At 42.0% G+C, this 25,903-nt stretch overlaps 1 protein-coding gene across 1 annotated transcript in view; it reads left to right on the top strand.

Annotated features, from left to right (window-relative positions):
* The first annotated feature begins 254 nt into the window (after window positions 1–254).
* Window positions 255–25,903, top strand: part of NXPH2 (neurexophilin 2) — a 35,426-nt gene continuing 9,777 nt past the window's right edge. Inside the window, exon 1 of the mRNA XM_082285463.1 lies at window positions 255–549. Coding sequence (XP_082141589.1) covers window positions 496–549 — 54 coding nt within the window. The 5' untranslated portion in view covers window positions 255–495. The remainder of the gene's footprint in view (window positions 550–25,903) is intronic.

Below are 25,903 nucleotides of genomic sequence, written 5' to 3'. Positions count from 1 at the left end.
AGGCGCACCCAGGCTCGGCTGGGCGGCCGCGGGCGGAGGAGGGGCCGCCGCCTCTTTAAACTTGCCGTGAGGGCCGGGCCGCCCCGCCCGGGGCAGCGGGGTCCGCTCGGGCGCCCCCCCCCCCACCCCGGCACCGCTCCCCTCAGCTGCGGCCCGGGCGGGCGGGTCCCTCCCGCATGGAGGGCGGCGGGGCGGCGGGGCCCGGCCGCTGGCTGTGAGGGGGCCCCGCCGTGCCCCGCGGGGGGAGCCGGGCAGCGCCGCCGCCTCCCGCCCGCCTCATCCCGCCTCCCGCCCGCCATGGCCGCCCGCGGAGCCGAGCAGCGCCGAGCCGAGCGCCGCGGCAGTGCCGGGGTCTGGCCGCTGCCTGGCAGCGCCCCGTGAGTGGGGACAGCGGGCGGCGTGTCCCTGCGCTCGGTCCTGCCCCCCGTCCTCCTCCCGGAGCGGCGATGAGCGAGACCCGCGCCGGGGGAGTCGCCGCCTAGACCGGCAGCCAGGATGGTGCCCCTGCAGCCCCTGCCCCTCGTCGTGGTCCAGGGCGTCCTCCAGCTCGTAAGTCTCTATCCCCGCGGTCCCCGACTCTCACGGGGGGCTTGGGGGACACCGGTGCTTTCCGCCGGGGAGCGCGGCGGGCGCGGTCCCCTCTGGAGCCCGGTTCCGAGCAGGCCCCCCCCCAGACCTGCCTCCCACAGCCCCTAACATATTCTTGGTTTTCTCTTTATTTTTCCTTCCTTTCCTTCTTAAAAAAAAAAAAAAAAAAATCTTATTTTATTTTAATTAAACGGGTTTGCTTTTGTTCGCCCCGTTTTGGGATGCGGGACATTCTCGTGCCCGAGCACTGCGCGGCCCCGGGGCCGGGATGCGCTGGGAGCCGCAGCGGCGCGGGATAATACCGCGGGCAGGGATGGGAGGGATGTGTGTGTGCCGAGCATCGCCGAGACTGCCCGCTCCCGAAAAGTTTTCTGCTGGCCTCAAGCGCCTTTTTTTCGTGTGCAAGACATAGCTGGGTGTGCAGGTAGAGTCACCTGCGCTCGGGAAGCTCCCCCGTTACTTTCGGCTTGCTGCAGCGCACCCCAGGCGTTTCCTTAGTTTTTATCATAAACTGTGGGACTTGCTGGTGTTATGCTGAATATTCCTCTGCATGCGGTGGGGGAATGCGGGGACTGACGTGGCGGCAAGGTGAGATGCAGACTGAAAAATTTGGAGATCTAAAGGGAGGGAGGCAAAGCAAGGTGCGTGGCTGGAGACGGGCGAGGAGCTCAACTTCTCCTACGCCAGCGCAATGCCTCTCGTTCGTGGGGCACTGATGGTAGGAGACAAATGGATTGATGCTCGTGTTCATGAGGCGGGAGAGATCAAAAAGAGAAAAAAACGTATTTGCAAAAGAGTTTGGCCATCTTCACTTTTATTTCGAAAAGACATTTTAACTGCACTTGCTGTTTTGAGGGGAGTTTTGGTGTTACTCTCGTAAATACCTTTGCTGCAAAAGTTATGCCTTTCTTCTCCAGCTGCCTTGGAAGCGAAAGTTTGTCACGAAGTAGTCAATAGGGAGTGTGTAATAAACCTTGACGGGATTAAACACCCTCCTTTAAGAACTGGAGTCTAGTATTACAGCGTGAGGTGATTGATTAGTTTTTGAGGAAGCTTATGTCAAATTCTAATCCGGTTTTGGATTGTGCTTGTCGTGTAATGTTTTTTGCTCCAGCACTTTATCATAGCAATGAAGTAGCGAGCTGCAGCCCTGCGATAAGGCGCACATTTCTTTCACACTCCCATCCTTTTGGACAGTAAAAGGCTGTTTACATTCTTCAGATTCTTGCAGCCCCGTTTCCAACTAAACAACACGCAGGGGTGAGAGATGGGAAAGGAGAGCAGCAAATGGATTACAAAGTTGCTGAGCAGAAGGGAACTAAATAAAAACTCCTTCCTCACACCTACCACCTCTCTCACTCACTCGCACCCTCCTTTTATCTTTTTTTTTTTTTTTTTTTTTTTTTTTTAAGAGCTATCAAAGGGATCAATTGAAACTTGTACCATCAGGGATCGGGTTTGTTATGCAACGTTTTATGGATGATGTTGGGAAGTTGCTTGCTGTGGTTTTACAAGCTGTGAGTGAAGGCTGACTGAAATAAGCAAAGTTGCTGCCTTGAATCAAACAAAAATCATAAATAGCCACTGCAGGTTCTCAGGTGAACGTGGCACTCAGCTCACCCAGAAGGATTCATTTTTTTCTGCATTCTTTAGATACAAACCAACAAGGCTTTGGAGTAAATTAGTTTTATAGTTTATATAAGTTAGTTTAAATGATAAAGTAAAGTAAAATGAGAATGTGTGAGATTTTTGAGGCATTTTAGGTGTACCTTTTAATGCTAACCTACTACTGAAAAGTTGTGTAAATGCATTTTGGCATGGTCTTGCCAGAATATCTGGTTAAAGTTAGAGCTTATTATAAATTAAGAAATATTTGATGTTGGTGGTAATGCACTGAATGCAAGTCTGTGCTATTCTTTGTTCTCTGGCCAGAATTTGGAGGTACTGGTGGCTTCCTGGAATCTGATTAGCAGGTTTAGAAAGGAGGCATTGGTTATTACTGATTCTTGACTTTTTCTTTTTTTTTTAACCAAAAATCAATATGGATGATATTAATACTACAGTGAAGGCTCAGCATTTCAGCCAAGAAAAAAAAAAATCCCAGATTTCAGTGTTGCAATACAGCAGCATTTCAGTAAGCCAGAAATGCTACCATCAAACCCTTCCTGATGGGGCAATCTAATTTTTTATAAAATCAGAGGTGTTGGAATGGGAAATATTTTGGCACTGCATTTCAGTGAAGGGAGAAGTGCTTTTTATTTTAATACATTGAACTTCAAATGCTTGCCTTTCAAATACTGAAGTGTGCTGTCTACTTAACTGCTTCTTAAAGATGTATAAATTTGGATGAAATCCATATGAAGCCTCACAAATTTGAGGAGATTGTCAGAGTGTCTCACTGAATTTCTGAAAGCAATGTTAGTGATTCTTTGTATGTTGTATCTAATGTTCAGTCAGAAGTTCATGTTTAGTACTTTTAATACAGCATAGATGTACTTTTGTAGGATGCTTCTAGATTATTATTTTGATCATTAGATGGGGTACCAGAATGCATGCAACAATAGCACATACATATTTCCTAAAATATTTTGCATATCTAGATATATTAAGCAGTAAGGAAAGCTGCTGTTGAGTCAGGTTAAGATGCTAACTTGCTCCTGTATAAATACATCCATTTTTAAAGTCAGGTTTACCTTATGTTGACAATATGGAGCAAAACAACAATTTGCAATGCACAGTCAATGCATGTCTGGGCTGTTATTGATAAGAAGATGAAAAATTGCTGTGTTGTGTTATCATTAATAGGTACTCTTGCTTTACTATTAATTTTCAGTAAGCTTTTCCAATTGTCACATAATTGCTGAATGCCCTGTTAGTTATCTTTTCGGAAGTAATGGAGTTCTACATGTTGAGAATTGAAGTGAGTGAAGCATTAGGATAGTGCAGTTTATAAAATGCCTGCTAGTGTTTTGTTAAGTCAGCTTTAAATACCTCTAAGGAAGGGGGGCTGCTTCTATTTCCCTGGGAATATTACTTGTCATTTAAAACAATTCTTGTTGGGAAAAAAAAAAGCTGTCGCTATCCCTGTGTCTAGGCAAGGTGTAGTTACAGACACACACACTCCCAGGCAGGACCTGTGGTTCTGTAGGGTAATCAGGCACTGTAACTATTGGTTTATTCTTGCTTCTCTGTGGTCTGAAATTAAGAAAGGATCACAGCAGCATTTTCCAGTACCTATAATCAAAGTTGCTTCAGCATTCTATCAATAAACTCTATTCTAACATTAGTGTTGGGCAGAGTTGTTGCTGCATTAGAAACCTAGGAATCAATCATTTTACAAACCTTTCAATGCAGTTGATTTTTTTTTTCCCCAACAGATGAGAAATAATTAGGAAAAAAAAAAAAAAACACAAAGGTTGTTAATTTAGGATTTTTCTCCCCAGGTTTGAAGTATAGCATTTGACATGAGTGAAATTGAATGACAGGTTGTTTGCCTTGGAATTTCAAGGGCTGAAATTAACTATAACCAAAACAGTTTTTGACAGTGAAACAAAATTTTTGCAGAGTTCTGTTGGGTTTTTTTTTAACAGAATTTAAGGTTCTGCTACAACTTGAGCTGAAAGAATATTTGCTATAGTACAAGATACCACTTCATAAGAAGAAATATCTTAAAAGCTGAGCTAAAGCTGCCTTTGCATTTAAAATAGGTGTACCCTGTGAGGTGTAGAAACACAGAGATATGTTCCTTCTGGCTACTTTAATTTTGTCTCCACAACCTTGCAAATGTGGTCCAGGTAGCATGCCCTTGCAGTGAGAATCAGAAATAGGCACCATGCAAGACTCTCAGCTCCATTTCAGAAAGGTAAATGCTTCCCTCTGGTCATCTTGAAATGCACAGATGAAATTCCATGCCCCCTTAATTTCAGGGAGAACTTTGTCATAAAATGTATTGGACCCAACCTTTCATTTGGCTTACTTTGGTAATTTTTTTTGGTGCTGTAGGCATTGTAAGCCTATGTCTCTTTCTTGGGTAATAAAGTAATGTGGGTAACTCAAGAATTGCGGGTAATTTGCAGCTGGAGACAGATCAACAATTGCTGGTTTCAGCATATTGGGAATTTATTATCCTGAACGAGGAGTTGTGTCTTAAGGTGGATGGGGCCAGGTTTAGTTTACATAGGAGTTTCACAAGTCAACCTGTCCTTACATCACATCTTTTGACCTAGTTCTGTAAAACTGGTAACTGATATTTTTCAGTTTGTTTGTAGGTTGACCGGGGCACAGGAAAATTACAGATCCTGTGTAAAATCTGTACAGCAAGACTTGTTTGACTCATGTCCAGTAGGCCACAGGATACCCCAGACTTCCCCAGCACAGGGCTCATAAAATCCAAGTCTCAATCTTTCCATCTGTAACACGCAAGGAATTTTTCTGCCATTGTAAAGCACTTTGAGAGATATCAGAGCTGTGTTGTAAGTGTAACAGACAGGGAAGTGAAACGGAAAGATTGGTGAAGCCCCAGTGCTAAAATAGGATGCTCTCATCACTCCCACCTTTCTGGTTTTCCTCCTGCACTTTGGTTTCTGCAAGAAGGGAACTCAGGAATGGGAGGTGAAAGGGGGCAGCAGAAACCAGTCGCTGACCTGGATATTAAGAGCATCAGAGAAGTGCAACTCTGTCCCAGGTACACCGAATTCCTCCTGCACTGTTAAAATTTTTACCCTTAATCAACACTTTGCAAACAAAACTGTACAAGAAGAAGCAAGAGCTGCTCCACATGACACGGGAAATTTGCACTGGGGTGCCAGCAAGTTGTTTGGGGTCTGCGGGTGAGGTGTTGACCTTTATTTGGTCCAAGTGTTGAATAAGGCGTGGTAATTCTTGGGCGCTTCTGGTAAAGAGCTGCAGTAAGGGAAGATCAGTGCTACTCTGTGCTGAATGGTTTCAGGACAAAAGCTGTGATTCCATAGGTGGGGATTGCGTCTTGGTCAGAAACAGAGTGAGCTGTTCTGGTGCTCAGGGAAGCCTGTCGCTTTGGATCGTTCACACCTACTTCTTTCTCAATGTATCAAAACCAGAGGCAGTGGCAAAAAAAGGAAGGGGGTTTTTGGGGTTTGTGCTCCGCCCTTCACACGACAGTGCATTTGCTCTGCTAATCTGTCTTCTTGTCCTGATTTTTGCCCACGTTAACACACCACTTCACTGTAGCCGTTATAAAGCACAAACACCGGCTGTAAAATCTTCCCTAGATCGTATCTTGGAGAACTGGATCAAATCTAGCAGAATTGGAAAACAGGAAGGTGAAAGTTCCCATTCACATGGCTGTTATAAATTCATCCTGAACGTGACTTACAAACACCCTATTTTGAGGCAGCTTTGGCCTTTCACTTCGAATCTTAAATATGTTTGTTTATTTCCCCAACCCCATTCATCGTTCCCATTATGTTTCCATTTGCTCAATTTCCCCCTGTGTTTGTAGCTATAGTTTGTGTAGTGTGTTTAGGTACTTAATGAATCAGAATTAAAGAAAATAAGGGGCAGACCTGCTAGGCAGTTTTAGCTTCCAGCAGAGCATCACTACTGTGTATTAAGTCCACTCTGCAGGTCAGGACTTGGAAAACAATGCTAATTCCTTTCCTGTAGGGAATCTCTTTGCGGGCTGGAGTTCTGTGTCGGCTGGAAGCTCAGTTGCACCTAACAAAGAGATTCAAGGAAAAAAGTTAGGAGTGGGGAGGAAATGAACAGCTATGAAGTTGGGTCAGCAGTTAAGACTGAGTTGTTTTGTCTTTGCAGCAGGGATTTCAGTGCTGGTGTGATGCTCTGCTCTCCCTGGAATGGCTTACTGTAAATATAGAATTGGAACGAGTGATTATAATTTAAGGTAGATTTAAAGAGCTGTAAGAGCTGTAGTTCTTGAGATAGGTTTTCTCTTTGTTCCAAATGACTGGTAGTAATAGAAGCTATTACTAGCTGGGAAGTGAAAATGAAAGAATAGGGAGAAATAAAAAAATAAAGCAAAGAATCTAATGTCTCTAAAATCAGGTTTTATGTGCATTGGGGCCAATTATGGTTATTGTATCATTACAGTGCAGATTTGAGGCTACTCCAAAAGCCCTCATTCTGCTTCTCCAGATCCAGCATGTTTGGTTTATGTTTATGATCAGTTGCGAATTTCTTGACCTTTTAGTACTTGTTTTAGGTGATGACCAGATATTTCTAATATCATCAATCACCACTATAAACACAACCTTAATTTCATCTTACTTCACCCATTATCTAGGAAAATAAAACACTGTGCATAGAAGTGCTTCTGTATTTGTTCTGCTATTAAGTAGATTTAAGAGGTTTTAATGGAGAAGGAGCTGGCTGTGCTTGAGGCTGACCTGGGGGGAAAAACGCCCTGGGACTTTGCTGGGGGAATAAGAGGTGAATGTGAGAGAGAAAGATGATGAATGTAAAAGAGCCCTGTGGGCAGGTGGAGTGAGCCTGAGAAGTTACTGCAGGGTGAGAAGGACAGACAGACTGACAGTAACCAGGAATATTCCCACAATAGCAGAGAGTGTGTGAAACCCAGGAGGGTGAAATATGGGACCTTGAAGTTTTTTGTCCTTTAATGCTGCCTGTTTCTCTTTTCCTTCAAGCACCTGCTGGTTGATTCTGTTGTTCATAACATGTGTTTACAAAGTTGGAGTTCCTGTTCCCAGTGGGAATTTCAGGGTCTCATTGCCAGTGGTTTGTTCTCAATCCTGTAGCTGTAGCTGTTACTAGTGAGTGTATTTCTCTGCCATTGGGAGCCTAAACCCAGACAAGGTGTTCCCAAGTTGAATTTTTTCCTTACTTCAGGCAGTTGGGTGGTTCCTAGAAGAAAACCTATGAAATTGTACTACAGGAATAGGCACATAACTAACTTTATAGTGCAATGTAATGTTCATGGCACTTTACAGTCAAGATGTGTTACATGTCTGTCATCATTGTTTTGGGAAACCAAAGAAACAAAATCGACCCTAGAGGAAAATTTCTTAATCTTCACCCCAGTAGACCAGAAGAATATTTGCATACCGACTCTGTCCTTCCCTGGCCCATCTCGGTACAAAGGCAAAGAGCTGCTGAATCTGATCTTAGCTCGCTGACAACAGGAGCATTTTTGGAGTGACACAACGTGGGTCAAGGCAGGAGTGAAGCCCAGTCCTTCAGTTTCTGGACCAACAGAAACTGTGTGGCAGGGAGAGGGCTAAAGCCTGTGTTGTTTTCTGCTCATTAACAAAATGCTAATCAGCTTTGTGGAAAGATTCGCAGTAGATAATGTTACTGTGGCACCACTGACTTACCGGGTGTGTTAGCCTGGGGCACTTTAGATTAGGTGATTGAAACATCTGACTCTTTTGAAACCAATTCAGTTTTGCCCATTGACTACTTTCAATTCTGTCACCATTTAAGGCAAGGAAAAGAGCGATGCTAACTCCTTGTGGGGCTGGGACAAATCCTGTGGTACAGCCGCTGCTGTGTGCCAGCCTCTGCTGCCTCCCTCTGCTGAGCCGCTGTGTCGATTTCCAGGCATCGAATTAGTCTTCCAGTGCTGGAAACATCCATTTTTGAGTTACTTCTGAATCAAACTGCACTGTCTTCTGTGCTGAATGACAAATCCATCAGTCTTCTTCGCATTCCCCTGGCTTGGGTCTGCTCACTGCTGTGAAGAAGTTTCTGGCCCTCCAGGGAGCTTTTCTAAGCTGCATTCTGCTGTGAGCTGCCTGCTTGCTCCCTCTGTTTCTCTCTCCCTCCGCGCTCCATCTTCCCAAAGTTTTTTTTCCGTGCAGAGGATGCTCAGTTCCTCTGGGAGAACCAGCAGCTTCCTTGCTTTCCTTTTCCTCCTGGAGATTGCCCCCTGATCCAAAGTACAGCAGCCCAGGAGCAGGTAGAAAGACTGCCTTCCTTTCTACTACTCACCTTCAAGTTTTTAAAATTTAAATATTTTTTAAAATATATTTTAAAACATTTTATTTAATTTTTTTTGCAGGAAACAAGTAGTTAGAGCTACCTTTCCAGAATCAATTAGTGGTCATCCGTTCACCCCTCGCTGATGGCTTCTGTCCAAGCTCTCTGGTAGCAGATCAATCCAAAGGTGTATCAGCTTTGGGTCCTAGGTTGTATAATGTATTTCCAGAGTGTTTCCATTTCAAATTGCTCATTTTTTAACTCATTTATCGTGATTCCAAGTCTGAGTGGATATCCACTTTTAAAGCACATGACTGGAATATGATGTGGGGATTGGTTTTTAAGGAGCAAGTTTTATAGAACTGTAGATGTTGTAGATTCTGCCCTAAGAAGCCTTTGTCTCTAAAGGGCATATTTTTCCCCTCTGTGTAGGGACGCCCTCTCCCTGTGAAGGTCATCTTGTGACAGTGAGCTGTGGTGTGTAGAGCTTAGATCCAGACCAAGAGATGCAACAAACTGCATTTCTACCACATTACCATCGTGGGGGCACAGAAGGTTTTTTGTTTCTTTATGCTTTTTCTTCTTCCCTCTAGAACCCATAATCCCTGATTTTTTTTTTATTTTTTTTTTTTTTTTAACATCAGTTTTGGTGAAATCACAGTTAAAGCATTTCCTTAAAGCTCTTAAAGAGTGGGAAAGCCGTTCTCATCCATCTCACTCTTCAAGTCTCTTCTTGTTTTTCTTCTCACTAGAATTCAACGTCCTGTTCCTGGCACCAAGCTAGGATAGCTTAAAATAATACCAATGTGTTGAGTGTCTGACAGGAGAATAAATGCATTGTTGAGTTAGGACCTATTTGATTTAAATTAAATAAAATGCCTCTAAATGTAAGAATGAAAAAACATGACATACCTCATTCTCAGATCCGTTTTATGGTGTTCACCCCATAATCCTTTTATTCAGACACGCGTGACATATGCGTTATCAGCAATGGGCAGCCTAACGCTGCAGTAACCAGGGAATTTAAACTCCATATTTTATTTAACAAAACCTTTTTGTGGGTGTTGGATGGGATCTGTTACTCTGCTTGCTTAGACTGAGGTTTCAGTGTTGCTGTTTTTAATATTTTATGTTGAACAATGAGGGAAGGAATGAATTTAAAGCAGCAAACTTTGTATTTATGATGACTAAGGGCACCATTCTGCAGAAATTTGCCTTCTGGTGAGTTTGCAATGTTCTTTTAATGAACAGCACAGTTATATTTTTTGTGGAATAATAAGATTAATATGGGGACAAATACAAATATAATGGTTATTGTATCTTCCTTGTGTTTTGATGGGTTGGATTATCCTGTCCAGTCCAGAGTAACTACTAGATTTATTTTTAATTTTTTTCAATAATGCTGGTAACTGTGAGGGAGCTGGAACTTTGTTCTGTTTAGATGTTGAAACTGTAGTCCCGATAATACAACTCAGTAGTCATTGAGTGACTTGTCCCACACCAGTGATATCCTTCCATGCTTTCAGGGAGTGTTGAGATTAAACTCAGTCTGTGATCAGTTATTAATAAAGCCTGCTGAACATGTGCCCTATGTCCCTATTTCTGACTCATCCACTACAATTATTTAACAGAAATTTAATTATCCTTGGATCGTCAGCTCTGATCCAACCGAAGTGTGCAGAATGGTTGAACAGTTATTTCAGTGATGGGCAACAGCATCACAGGAAGCTTGATTTTCCTAGGAAGTGGGCTAAAATATTTAAAATAGAAACAAGTCTGAAAGCCAAAATATACCTCCATTGCAATCAGAAGTTCACCAGGACTTCCTGGGGTGGCCACATTTTGGTGTTTCGGGCAGACATGTAGAGGCTGCAAAAGAGCTTTTAATCTTTCCTTGGCTGTAATGGAAACACAGGCTGTTGTATAATTCATTTGGTTCAGACTCCTCCTCAAAATACTCACCTCAAAAAGGAGCGGTGATCAATTTTAGTGGGGCAAAGAAAACCTACATAAATTAAGTTGGTTTGGGTTCTTTTCCTTGTTTCTTCAATTTGAGAATAACATCTTTAATAAATGTGGTCAGGAGTTTTCTACACACGCTTCTGGAAAATTCAGTCATTAAAAGATAACACAGAGGTTATCGATATCATGACTTTGAATTAAACACCTGCAGTTTGTGTATGGTGCCGGAGAATGAAATTCAGCCAGCTCCCCACAAAGAAGGAAAGGTCCAGAACGTGGATTGGAGGGATGCCTGCTTTCACTTGGACTAGCAGACTTTTTAAAGGTAGTTGGGTGGCTTAAGATAGAACAGCTTTTAATGACTAATGAATAAACAGGTGGTATCTCCATTCTCTCTGTGCAAATAAGTCGGTGCTCATCCCCTAATTAGGATGGCAGAAGGGAAAGTGAGCCTGGATGTCTCAAGACAGTATCAAATTTATCAGGAGAGACAGTATTGTACAGCAGGTGCTCAGTCCCTGCCCTCAACAGAACTGAAACCTGCTTGGATCTACCTTTTGAAAAGACACAATAGGTACAAATTTGTTCATTTGTTTTGGTGGGAGGTGGAATATTTACAAATTCAGTAAGAGCAGGAAAGTGACTTTTCCTCACCTACCTGAGGATGTTCTTGCTCCTGCAAAGAGACACTAGAAAATAAAATGTGGTGGGAGCATCACTGCAAGCGTTTTTGTCCTCATTTTGCAACCTTAGCCAAAAGTGTGTGAAAACCACATCCTGGATTGGATTCTTCAACAGAAATCGAGGAAGGAATGCCTGGGCTTGTGTCCTGGGAGAACCCATACATGGATTAGAAGCTTGGGTGCTTGGTGAGGTCTGCCCTTAAACCAAAGGGAATTTACAGTCTTAAAATGTAAGGACTACTTGGGTCATGTGTCTTACTGTGTGATTTTAGAGATTATAGATTTAGGCACCAGTTATGAAACTGGGGAGGAGCTGCATCTGCTGTCTGTCAAACTCTCCCTGCTTTTGTTGTTCTCCTTATCAGATGGATACCTGGAAAAGCTACCCAGTATCTTCCTGTGATGTAGGATTGCTGATCGTGAACACTTCCTAGTATTCTTTCTTAGTGTTTTTTTTAGAAGGTCCCATGATAATTCCTAGGAAATATTACAGCTGATGGTATCATATTGTTTAGTTTTTCCTAATACTATGCACCAAGTTTTCTTAGTTCCTTCCCTTTATGCTTAGCTATCTTCTTTTCTGTCACTCTTGAGGCACTTTGTTCAGGCTGCATTATTTGCCTGTTCCTGGGGACCTTTTCCTCAAAGAACTGCAACATTAGCACTGTGAGTCACCGCAAGTTTTGCCTCTTTATTGATCTTTTCTACTGATTCTGACTGTTTGGAGTAATTTACTTTTTTTTTTTCTTCTTGCCTCTTTACTGTTGATTTTCACAGAATATCTTACTGGAAAGATATGTGCTGACCCAATTTGCTTAGACAGTATCTTTTAACCCTAACACAGAAGAGTCTTGGAGATTTGGCAATTTCTCAGGTTAAGAAAATGGGCTAGATTCAGGAGGAAGGCATTATATTCTGACTAATTCTCTTGGAATATTTTTTCTACTTCAAATTGTGATGCTTTTACTGCCAAATTTTTTTTTTATGGGCCTGTGATGTGCACAGGTTGGATTTTTCCTGGACATCTGCAGCCAGCCCATGAGAATGGGACACGGTGTGTGCTCTCTGGATATTCTGAAGATGTGAACTACGTGACTGTATTAGCACCATGCATGAGCTCACAAGCACAAGCCCAAAAAGCAGGATGAATACAGCTGGGAGGTTTTGGTCAGCTCAGAGCTCAGGGACAACATTACCAGTCTCTCCAATGAATTATTTCCATTGCAAGCTCTTCAGGGGTATCAGTGCTCTGAGTAAAATTGATGGTGTCTGAAAAGAAAAATAACAGCAGGAAATGCAGATAAACAGACTGTACACCTAAATGTTTTGCTCAGTCTCTAATTTCCTATTAAAGAAATACCCCACATATTCCCAAGGGAGACGTTTCTTTGCAAGCAGTGACAACCTTTGTAGCTGTCAGTGTGTAAGAAAAGCTGTTGAAATATGCTATTAAAGAATCACATGTTCTGTTGATATAAACCTGATATTGCTTCAAATTTCCTATTACTGAAAGAAATACATTTAGAGTAGTCTGTAAAATAGTGCTTTTGCCTGGAACCACCACCTTTTCTCATATAAGTCATCATCTTTAATAGATAAGCTTTCCATTAAGAGCTGGAGAAGGTGCTAGTTTTTCTTTCAGCAGTTAGAAATAAGAACAATAAATGTGTGGGGGAAGTGCACCAATTTGGTTAGGAACATCAAAGTGTGTTCCTATCTGAAATATAGACAAATCAGTTCAGAGAAGGCTCCAAGTATAGAATTATTGACCCTGGAGGATAAGATACAGAATAACCTTCCTAGGCTGTACTTAGTCAATTTTAAGTAGTGTTTGCAAGGTGAGTGGTTGAACAGTCTCATCTCCCTCAGCAAAATATTAATAGTAGATTGCATCACAGCTTTTCCTAAAAGTTTTTTTTCCCCTTTATAAATTACAGTGCTGTAAAAGTATATTAATGTTCTATATATCTATTAATCTTTTGTAAGACAATATTAATACATCCAGATGATTGATGTAATTCATAAAAGCCCATAATTGTCTCTCTTTTTCTGATCTGGTTGCTAATTTTGTGATGTGGTCTCAGTTCTGGGGCCAACTGGTTGAGCCCTATCTTTGGTGTGTCATAATCCTGGAAGCAATGAGGTCTGCACGTGCTACATCCAAGTGTAGAAAGATTAACCCAGGAGATGACAGGGTTAAAATAATTTTTAATCTTTTAAAATATAAATATAAATACAAATCTCATAAGTTAACCTTTGAGATTCAATTCTTCTTTCACATGGTGCTAATTGTATGTCTGCTCTGTGACATTTTGAAACCTACCAGGCAAGAAAATATTCTGTTTTATTCAAAATGCTTTTGAGCCATCTATTCCAGAAGTGCACTGTCCTCCTGACAACTCCAATAGGAAGCAGTCCTGGCTGTGTTGCCAAGCAAGGAAGAACATCTCATCCTGTGACATATTCAGTATGTATATGTAGGACACATCCTGGGAAGTTAGCAGGTGAACACTGTCCTTTAAATTTACCACGCAGTACAGGTATGACTTGTGTCAAGGAATGTGTACATTAGAAACAAGGGGAAAAAATTGCTAAATTCAATTATATGCTGGCAGTCAAAGCCTATAGTTCATATAATCACCTTTGGTCCTACATCAACAACTGTCAACAATATATTTTGAAAATAACTTCTTAACGAAATCGGAAGCAAACAAGATTGTTTAAATCTTCTTTGGGAAGATTAGTTTCCAGGGGGAGTTATTCTGTTGTACTGTGATTTCCAGTAACTACGTCAAATCTTTTCAGTAGTGATAGTGATTATGAGCAGCGATTCAAAGTCCCATCTGTGAATTCAGTCCGCAGCCTTACAGAAGAACTGGACCCCCTTTCCTCCTGATGTCTGCTTAGAGTGTGACTCATTAACCACTGCCTTCTGAGCCTCAGGCCAGCTGCTTTTCACTCAGTCATCCCCTCATGAAGGCAGCAACATCCCAACTTGACGGCAGAAGTGCTTAGGAGGCTGTGTCAAAAACCCAGACAAAGTAGGCGACATTCCTCTGCTCTCTCCTCATCCACAGATTTTTTGATAAATATTTGGCAACCAGTTTAGTCAATCACAGTAAATTTAGTAAATCTGTGGTAAATCTATGCTGTTTATTCCCAGTCATCATCTTCCCCTTTCTTACCACATAGGACTTTAGAAAGGATGTGCTCCATGATTTCCCACGGGGCTGAAGCGAGTCTGAGCAGCTGGTAATCTCCCTGATTGTTTTTAGCCTTTTTGAAAACAGTCACATTTGGGGTCTTTCCTGGCTGTCAGGGCCCTCTCCCAGACTTCAAAAACCTTTCAAACCTGATAGCGAACAGCCCCACAATCACATCAACTGGTTCTTTGGGCACATTTGAATGACACCCAGCCATCCCTCCCTGCCATGTTTGGGTTCAGATTGCTCAGGGGACCCCAATTCCCTGCTCTCTCTGATAGTAAGAATCGCATAGGGAATAGAATAAAACTTCAGAGGACTTGAATTAGTTGTGCAAGAGCCAAATGGATTCCTTGGAGTTCAATATGATATCACTGAGACAGGCGCCGTTGGTTTTGTTTAGTAATGGATGCTAAATGATCATCAAGCCAAAATTTAAATAATCGTATGCAAAGGAATAGTTTTCATTCAAAATTTTGTCTCTAATTTAGCTAGAAGGACATGGATGGTTCACTTCAGGTCTCTTTAGGAAATTTGAGCTTTACTTAGAGAGTAGGTCTTGAGTTTGGTCTTCCAATATCAACAGGGAATTGCCCCACAGAGGCAGAAGGAAATGTTCCTCGTGGACAAGGGTGCCCAGGGTGGGGCAGCAATGTGCACTTGCTTGATGACTCTGGGGTCGTGCTGTAAGAGCTGCTTCATTCCCCACCTTTCTCTACAGTTTGAATGTGGGATACTGTTCTATGTTAGCAGTGTATAAGCTTCAACAAACATTTCAAGAACAGCGTTAGTGTGGGTTAGCCCCATTTTTTTTTCTGAGTAAAAACTCAAGAATGGTTTTCTTAAAATATTGATTATTAAACCCTTTTCTATGTTACATTTTAGCAGTGCCCACAGATAAAGAAATAATATATGCGTAAGGCAGACCTGGGAAGAAGATTTGTAATTCTTTGTAATTCACATCCTTCTGAATTCACTCAGAGTTTTATGGAGAGCAAGCACAGAGGTAAAACTCCAGCCTGTTCTTCGACTCAGACTAACAACTTTTGCTCCTGCAAAAATGATTCACATTTTTAGTCTGTTAGTTTGTGTCTTACACATTGAGGGCTTGTAGAAAAATAATTTGAGATGAACCTCAAAGCAGTTACAACATCTGAAAACTTATCAAATGTAGGGATATTTTTCAGCTATGGAAAGAAATTATCTTTAACCACGTCATTGAGCGCTTGCAGTTTTCTGCCATACAGGAACTTTGTTCTCCCCTCAGTCTGTGAGCTGATGTAGTGACAAGCTGCAGAGAGATGACAGATTTTGCTAAGGATTTGGAGTCTGAACACCTGTGCAGTGTCATGCATTTAAAAATAGAATGTGACAGCAAAACACATCAACCTTCTAATGTCCAAATGGAAACCACGGGGGTTTTTTCTTCAGCTTTTATCCAGAGAAATCACTTTCAATCATCACTGGCCAAGTGAAAATACCAAGCAAGGCTGTTTTGTTGTGGTCCAAAATAAACAGGAACAAATCAGAATGGTAAGCACAGGTGCACAGAAGATATTCAGTAATCCCCATTTCTTTCCCCTCAGTGCTGTTGTGCATCTCTGAGGGGGCAGGTTATTAATGGTCCAGAGCAATTTCTTCAGGAAACCCTCAGAGGCGGGTTAAGAGAGGGCTGCCACCAAAGCTGCTTTGCATACCTTGACTTCTGTGTGACTCACTCAACCCTCCAATGAATGTATCAGAAAAACAACCAACACTTTTTTTTTTTGTTTCCTATAATCTCTCTGGGAGAAAAAGAAGCATTAACCAAGGGCAAAAAGATAAAAAGAGGCTTGCTTGATTACCAGGTTGGATGTGTGCATTCTGCTCTCCTCAGGAGGAGCCTGCATCACTGGCAGTGTTGGAAGGGAACATCTCTGCTGCCCGTCTCTCTTAATAGTATCCTTGAAACGTTAATCAAATCAAAAGCACATAATCTTTTTTTTTTTTTTTTTTTTTTTTTTTTTAACAGAGGGAGTGAGATTTCCCAGTCTGCCAGAGCCTCTGAGCCCTCTGCCAGGCTGCTCTGCTCTGTTCTGCTCTAAGGTTGAACGTAATTACTGGGCAGCACCATGGGCTTCCCAGGAACCCAATCCATCCCTTTTTTCCCATTACACAGTGCTAATGTTTCAGCAAGTGCTCTTTCTTCAGCAAAACCTTTGTTTTCAGAGATCAGATGTTTTTTCTTCATGTTGGGTGCAATGATTTTGAGAAGTGGTTTTGGCCTCTTTTCTATCGCAGTTCTATTAGCTGTGTTTAAAAGGACATTTATTCAGTGTTTTGGGACAAGATTTTTATGTGATTGTATGAGGGTTAATTAAAGAGGGTCCATATTTAGCTCTTCTGTGCTCTCATTTATGGATGAGAAAGACAGAAATACACTTTAAACTCAGACAAGAATTAGCATTTTGGATGACAAAAGCTATCACACATGAATGGGTTGCTTCTTAAAATCAACAAAATAAATTAGACTCCCTGTTTAGGAGCATCTGGCACCCTTAAAACCTAGTTCATATAATGATGTCTCTGTTTGTTAAAAAGAATTATGTAACAATATGGTTGATTTATTTCAAGATGATTGGCTTAGCAACTTAATTGGACTATGCAGTATACCAGAGCACAAAAAAAAAAAAAAATTTAATTAGCTTATTTGTTTGTGGATGACTGCAAGCACTGCGTGTCAGGCTCGGCTCCCTTAGAGGTGAGCAGCCATCTGATCCTGTGAGGAACCAAATCTTGTCAGATACCACAGAAGCCACGCTCGCACCCAGGGAACAACTGCACCATGCTGCTGTTCAGGTGTTGTCAAAGCCCACAGAAACCTTTCTTGGAATCCAAAGAGTGCCCTGTGACTCCTGGCAGACGCAGGAACCTTTCTGGAGAAACAGCAAGGCAAAAATGTCCCTTGAAGAAAAAAACTCATTTTCTCCCTCTGTGGCCTCTCTTTTCCCTTGGGCTGATATTCCACCTTCCAGCTCCCAAATCCTATTAACATCCCAGAAAATTAGCATGCTGGATCCAGGTCTTGTATTCACCCTGGTGCAAAGTTTTATGTCTTTTATTTCCAGGATGGCTACTCATACATGAAAAACGTGCATTTGCAACAGCATTTGACTCCATCATGAGGTCATCACCTCTCAGCTGAGACAGAACAGTATCATTATTATCATTGTCATTATGATATTATTTGTTATGTCATCATGATATTTTTGTTATTATAATAATACAATAAACTTCTTAGTACCATAAGAGTAACATTTATTGTAATTACTTAATATCCAAGTAGTATTTTCAGAATAGTGCTTGACAGTAGTTCAAATATCTGTCAAGATCTCTTCATTTTATTTCAGTTCCAGATGCAGCTTGTGTCAGCCAAGGGACTGCTGACTTGTGGGCAAATTCCACTTAAGTGGAATTAATCACAACAGCTTAAGTTGTTTCTATACTCTAATTTTACACCAATTTAAATAAAATTAGAGGTGTGGATGTTGATTTTCTTGTGTTGTTGGGTTAAAATACTCTGAGTCCCATGTGCTTCCTTTTTCCATTTCTATAACTGAACATCAAACTCCCCACTTCTCTCCCACCCCACAAAGCACACAAAAAACAAGAAAACCTAAATTAAAATCAGTATAAGGATTTGACTTAAAACATAAAAGAAGAAATAGGGCTGAAATTCCGTACTTATCACACCCTGTACTTCCTAGATACAAGTGCACATCTGGTGTGTGAGATAATGTGCTGTTTAGAGACCATGGTAGAACACAGAAAATTGGAAATGAGTCTCAAGTCTTAACACTACATTCTTCACCACTGGGAGCAAGTAAGGCCCTGCTTTCCACTCTTTATGTAGGTTGTGTGATTTGATTCCCTCTGGTTTTTTGCTCTGTAAATAATATAGGCATGAAGGGAATCAGGAAAGGAATGGTTCTGTAAGAAGTATTTTGTGGGGAACAGCTGAGAAGGTTTTTTTATCAATTCTCAGACCATATACCAAAGTTAATTGTAATATTAGCCACAGGATAAAAAAAAAAGAAGAGATGCTCTGTTGGAGCCATAAGTAGAGCAATAAAAACATGTATCTTGTTCATTCACTTATCACATGTTATAAACCATTAAAGCCAAAGGCAGTGGTTGCCATTCTCTGCAACAGAGGATATTCTCTCAGGCCTCCCTGGTGCTACAATTCACTTTTGCCACATCCACACCCCTCAGTTATTTGTGTGTTCCTAACCTGTAGCTGTCAGACAGGGGAAGTTAAACCTGCAGCCGCTGTGCTTCCCTGTTACTTCCTACTGAAACTCATGGGTGTCTTCACGGGTCTGACTTCTGGTAGGGAATATTTTCCTTGTACAGTCATGCAAAATGCAAGACTTTTTTTACAGAAGAATGACATGGGTATAGTGTGTTTAGCTTTGGACTTATTGTACAGGAAATTAACTACTTCTCTAAATGTAGACCATCAGACCTGATCTGACCTTTTAGTACTTCCACACTTCCACACAGTGGTGGGAGCATCACAGCCTGGCTACGAGGCCAGGGAAGTGGCATCCCGAACCAGAGAGAGGAGCAAACCAGCAGCGTAGTGACTCTTCCTCCCCACTCCAACCTGTTTATCCCATGTACTGACCATGGAGATGAGAAAAAGCAGCCAAGTGAAGCATGTTGTTGTCACTCCAGAGAAGACATCTCGTCACAAGCATTGAGCAGCAATGAACTGCACATCAGAAGGTTTTGGACATTTTGATCCATATGCAGCTGTCTGAAATTTTGCAGAATTTCAAGCAAAGTGGAACCAGAGCTCATCTTATAGGACATACAACTTATCTGCACTAATGAGGTGTTGCACTTTGCTGGCTGGAAGGAGATCTGCTGAGATCCTTTCCTGGACCAGGATCTGGAAATACTAACTCTGTTCAGTGAAGTAACATAATCGAGCTCCTTGTTCCCTGAAGGTAGGTGATAGCAATCCTCGTTTCTCACTGAGCACAGCCATCCTGCTCTCCTCCACACATGGCTTGTGGACAGGAGAAGCTGCAACGCCTCAAACAGGAGCTGGAACATTCCCAGCCTCAAACCCAGCTAAGTAGAACAGGGAAACCAATATTTACCAATTTCTGAGCCAAAATCTGTAGCAGACTACTTTGCTTATACTCTGGTGAATTTGATGGTGGTGACTGGTCCAGATTAGGTTTGCACCAGTGGCTGATCCAGGCACACAGGGAAGTGGCACAGGGCTGTGCTCCATTTATCCTTATCCCTGCAGCATTGCAGGCAGGTAGGACAGACAAACAAGCCCTTCCTGAAGTGGTTCATCACAAGAACTGGCACTTCTGTAGCTATCAGAAGGTGCAATGTAATTTGATGTAACAAGTTTATTGGCCTGATCATGGAGACTCAGAGACTTATAAAATCACATTTTTATTACTGATTCAGTCACGCACATACATATTTATAGCTTTGTAATTGATCACATAGGGCAACACATTAAATTTTAATACAGGGAATTACCTCCTGTCCCTGTAGAACCACCTTTTGTATCCACAGGAGACAGTTTAAAACATTTACAGCAGAGTTGCTTTTATGTCTGTCATACACTTATTACCAGCTTTGGTCTAGGCAGTTACATTTAGATTTGTTTCCTTCTTTGATCTCCACAATCTGTGGGAAAACACACATTAGACACAGGAAGGATTGCGTGACTTTTGAAGCCTGGCATCACTTACACATCACCAGTTCTTGTAGCTTCTCTTTATCAGCTCACATCTCACATCTCTCGTTCTAAAACCTGCTCTTCCTAACCCCTGTATGTTTGGGGTTTGAGATTACTCAGGGCACTTGTTAACACTCATTCCCAAACCTATGCATGACCAGTGCTTTGGTTTCTTATACAGACTCAGAATGTGACAATTTAGTGAAAAAAACACCTCGCCTTGTCCTGTTCAGTCAATGTGTGAATTAAGCGGTTACCATAAGTCTTATTAGCAATTATGGGTCCTTCTGAACTGGTTTATTCAGCTTTTTAAATAGTAGTGAGAACTGACTACTACAGAGAGGTAGTTTTCCGAGTAAATCTTAAATTAGCAAAGTCTGTTTTGGAAGCAAATTCATTATTTGCCAGGGAGGGCAAGACTGTGGTCAACTGAAAAAAAGAATAGCTGCAAAAGAAAGGAACACTTTGGTTTTGTGCATGGTCAAGTCCTGGAGCAGGGAACAGTCAAAGGGGTTGTTAGGGAATGTGGACAGGAGTATCCATGGAACCTTCCTGGCTGAAGGTGTCCCTGCCCATGGCAGGGGGTTGGAACAAGATGATCTTTAACCAATCCCTTCCAATCCAAACCATTTTGTGATTCTATGATTAGCTAAACTTTTGGGGGAAAAAAAGTCTGCTGTAAGTGAAGCTAAACAAGCCAACAGAGCTGAGATTTCTCACTTGAGTGCTTACCTAAACTGACCTCAGGTTCAGCCCTTTGGGGATTTTTCAAGTTTGGGATCCAGCTGGCTGGATCCACTGATATTTGCATTCCAGTTTGCGTTATTTGTGCTAACACAGGGAAGACTTTCTCAGGTTATGCTTTTATACAGCCTTTCCTGTAAAACACCTTAGTGTGCCTCCGAAGAGAACACTTCCTCCTGCCCTGTTTCTGGGGCTGTACATTTTTGGGGGTGTATGTTTCAGACACGAGTGCTGTAAAAGCAACATGCTAAAGTGTCATTGCCCTCGCCCCCAGCCCCCCCAGATGATTTATCTGCTGTCAGGGCTTGTTTCACCAACTGCCAGCACCCTGCTAGTGCAGTTCTTTTACACAACCTGGAAATGTTATTCTTTATATGCCGATTGGAATACATCAAATGCGTCATGGAATGAGACCAAATTAATACTTGGGGTTATGTGCAATGTAATTCACAGTGAAAGATTGGAAGATGTAAAGATGTGTTGAATGTGCTCCCTTCTTGTTTGATACAGATGTGGAGCAAATAGGTTTGAAATTATATTTTTGCATGCAAATTACAGCAATTTGTATTAACTCCTATTGTGCTAGAATATAACATTTTCATCTGATCTAAGCCCTTCTGTCTTCAGATCCTCTTTGTGTTCTTACAGTGCATTTACAAAGATCTTAGATATTAATTATCTTCGTAAATTCCTGCAAGGGAACAAACCAGGCACATGTTGTGACATTCTTCCAGGCGAACTAGGTGTCAAACTCATCTCCCTTTGTTAAACACAACTCATGGATTTATTGTATCAGGGCAGATGACTGACCAACTTCTAATTAAGCCCTGTTAAAACTTACATGGTGACTGGATTTCAGATTTGAACCTTGTCATTTTCAAAGTGTCTCAAACCTGTCATTTTGTTTTTTCCGAAAAGGAATTCTGATTTTCCTCTTCTTGTGGACAAAAAAAAAAAATGGCTGAATGAATTAAAAAGGATTAAAATTGTGTTTCAATAGGACCTTACAGTATGAAGTCACTGTTATGAAGAACACAATGGCTGCAGGCGTGGCTGGCTCCTGCCAGGCAAAAGCTAATATTGTTTCACCTTAAAACTTAATAATCGGGCAGCCTCGGTCAATGATTTTCTCTTCTTTAAGAGAGTAATTCATTTAGGAAAGCAGCATGCATGCGTGTGTGTAGGCAGCAGTGAAATACCTCCAAGTGCCCCAGTGTGCTACCTCATGCTAAGTGGTTTGAAAAGGAAAAAGAATTTTAATTTAATTTAGAAAACTGCTGTGGCCTTCCATGCATTCAGTGGGGAGGACACAAGCTGTGAGCAGGCGTGGAAACAGGCAGCTCCAGCACAGCTCCAGCTTCCACACTGGCTGCGTGGTGGGCAGGAGGACAACCCTCAGCCTGGTCTTCATCCCAAACTTGTGCTGCCGTCCGGAGCAGGTGGGGGAAGGCTTGCCCAGCAAGGGTTTTGGTGCAGTCCTGGGGTGGTGCTCACCTCCAGGCTTTTCCTGGGCCTCCATCTTACTGAAAAGATGTGGAGGAGCTTCTCCCCCGTGTGTGACCCTCGCACTCCTGGGCTGCATTTCCAAAGCAGCCTTGGCCCCGTGGTTTGCCCTGCTGCGCGCCCTGGGCAGCCTGATCCACAACACCAGGCGCTGTTTGAGCAGCAGTGGGTCTCCCTGTTCCTCTGTGTCAGTACCAATCCAGCCTGCTCCTGCACTTCCCACGTGTTTCTGTCACAAAGCTTTTAAGCAGAAATATTTTTCTTAGGGAGATGCCATGAATGCACAGAGCAGCTCCCAGAGAGCTCAGGTCTGACTGTGCCACTCAGGGTGCATTAACGAAAGCACACGTGGGCAGCAGGATTTCCAGGAAGGAACATCATCCCTGAAGAAAAGAACAAAAGTGTTCTCTGGAAGAGAGCTTTTAACCTGAGACTATTAGTCAATCTCCTCTGCTCAGCTGATGGACTCTTGGATACACCCACACACTTCCTTCAAACAGCAGGACTCAGGAGGAATTCAAGAGTCACTGGATAACCCCTGTTAACTGGTTCTTTAGCAGGAGCTTGCCCAGGAACTTGGGGTGACCACAGCTTTCCTGGGATGTCAGTGCTGAAAGCACTTAGGGCAGCTCTTTTCCACTGGGAGCTTTCCATGCTGGGCTCTGTGGTGACCCTGCCTGAGCCAAGAGTGGTGCCAGAAAAATACCTTTTCATGCTTTAAACAGAGCATTTCCTCCCTAACCGTCAGCGAGGAAATGCACCCTCCGACAATACACACTGTGAAAGCTGAGGCAAAGGCCAGAAACTTGAGATTTGTTTCTGGTCACTCTCCCCTGGCTACAGTCGTCTCTCTTTAAAGGCAGTGGAGTTTGGAAGCACACAGGCTGTTCTCCAGGAATGGGATCTTTATCTCCATCATGTCACTGGCAGGTTGTTAGAAAATGCAGCCTGCAGTGAAGCAACACAAAAATCTTGTGCTTGATTTAAATAATGGTGTTCATTACCTATTAAAATGTAACTTCTTGCTTTCTTGCTTTAAAAAAAGATTAATTAAAATGTACAAAAATGCCATTCAGTTACATTTTATGCTTCATCACTCATTCCCAGAAGTAGTATTCAGAGAAGCACGGCATTCTCAGTTCTGCCATTAAAAGCACAAATGACTATCAAACCTGTTCTTTTCAAAAGCCTGGCTCAAGTATCACCATTGTTAGATTTTTCATAACATATTAATTTGGTCATTACTGTTTTGCAAGATAATTGTATCAGTGATCTAACTTTTGACAGAATCCGAAGTGGCTGAAAATAGTTCACTGCAGCACCTTTGTCTTTTAAAGGCCATTTGGGGCTTGTTATTTTAATCCTTGTGCAGCCTGATTTATCACTTCAAACATCTGTCAGCTGTGCTTTGTCTTGAAATTGATAGTGATAGTGTTACTGATTTTTCAAGAGCAGCTGGTAGAGGTTCATTAGTTAAGCTCTCAAAGGGAGTAGATAACTGTAATATTTTTCTTTGTTAATCATCTCTTACGCGTTGTAATAATGCAGAGCTTGAAATCTGTTAGAAATGCACAGCTTCTCTCTGTTTCTAACTCGTCAGAAGCATCCTTTCATTCTTTTAATCTGGCTCGATTATTAAAACTCTCCTCTTCATAATGCAGTAAAAAATTGAATAATGGCACATGAGTGGGGAGAGAGAAAAAACAGCCTTTGCTGTGTCGCATTTAGCACTGAGGGAGGTCATCGGGGTCTCAGAGTTCGCATCCAAACATGAATCAACTCCAGAGAGGAGATTAAGGGCTCTTCCATAATTGATTTTTAATTTAAACTTTACAAGGCATACAAAATCTCATGACAACTTCAGTAAAGTCAGGTTCATTTCTAACAGATACAGCAGTTTTCTGTTCACGCACTTGCCCTGCCACGCAAAACAGCCTTCAGAGTTAACTATAATTCTTAAAACATTTCCCCCTGCCAAAATCCCTGCCAGCCAGCCTCCAGCTGAGCACCACGGTGACTCCTGCCCGGAGCTTCCAGGGACCTGAGCATCTGTGAAGTCTCCTGCAGCTGAGAGCGTATCAGCGCTAGCAGCGGTTCCACCAGCAGCGCTCGCACACAGATAATTACCGCTTGAAATTAGTATTTTAATGAACTGATCCCGGCAAACATAAAGCGAAATCTCCCAGGCATTAAGGAAATAAGCAGGAGGGAAATTATTAACTGTAAAGTTCAGCAGACGGCTGGTGGGCAGGTGCTGGCTTGGCAGAGGGGCTGAGTGTTCCTGCTTCCCTTTGTGGGAAGAGGAGGCTGGGTTGGGGTTTGGTCCTGCAAGCTCACCTGGTTTTTAGGGACAGGGTTTAGTGGGACTTGGCAGTGCTGAATCAATGGTTGGACTAGATGATCTTTACAGTCTTTTCCAACCTAAATGACTCCGTGAGCTGCACCTGCAAGCAGCACAACTTCAGTGTAGATTGAAAACACCTGGCCCATCTCACAGGGTTTCCAGGTGAATAGGATCATCTTTTAAATGTCTGCTAAAAATAACTAAATGCCAGATCTCCCCCTTAAAAGCACAAGTCTCAGCCCCATAAGAAAATACACGTGGCCATAGCACCAGTGAAGCTCAGTGTGAAATAGATTATGAGAATTCAGCCTGAATTTCAAGAAAATGCCCAGAGTGACTGAAAAAAACCACTTGAGAATCAGCGGGGTTATATGGTGCTAATATAATAATAATCTAAGCTTTATCTACTGTATCTCAAGGAGATATTTTTATACAAGACTTTTTCAGACCCTTCACAGAAAGGTTTACATTTCTGTTACCTCCCCACCCTTCAAGAATGGATGCTTCATATGTAGTGAAGAACTAAAACTATTCAGTGATATTTAAGAAAAAACTTTAAGCGTTGTTCCCCTACAAACGTACAAATAAGAGACCTAATTTTTATCTCAAAGATCTCTAATTTAGATTTAATGGGGGGAAAAAACACAGAGTTGAAGTCTTCAAGATGAGAATTGCTGCACATTTTTTGGCAAGAAACATTTCTCAGAACAAATTTTCTGTTCTCTCAGCAAAAAGGTAGATCAATTCAATGCATGGATGTAATTTAAAAGCTATCTATGCTCTAAGCAATTTATCCAATTGCGGCTGGAGGGAACACTTCAGATAACCTAGAACTACTTGTCAGGGTTGTGAAAAAGGCATATTTTTGAAATAGGAAATCTTTGCAGGCTTTATTTTTAATTTTCACTCTTTTCTTCTGCTGCTTCTTCCTCCCAGTTTTGTTTCTTTACCAAAGTGCTGTTATAGTAAAACACTATTTTTGTTTGCTTGCACAAATTGGAGAATTTTAAAGTGGGGATTTTTTTCCCTGTAAAATATGATATACTGAGTTTGAAGTATCAATTTTGTTTAAAAAGCAGGCAATGAAATTGTATCAGGTATTGAAAATTTCTCCCAACATACCCCTTTTAGTTTTGTATTTTTGTCTGTGGGTTATTTGGATGTTATCCTCTCATATTCTCATTCAACTAAA

This window comes from Coloeus monedula, assembly GCF_965178545.1.
Source record: "Coloeus monedula genome assembly, chromosome: 7".
Lineage (NCBI taxonomy): Eukaryota > Metazoa > Chordata > Aves > Passeriformes > Corvidae > Coloeus > Coloeus monedula.
This window is presented reverse-complemented; position numbering and strand designations above follow the sequence as displayed.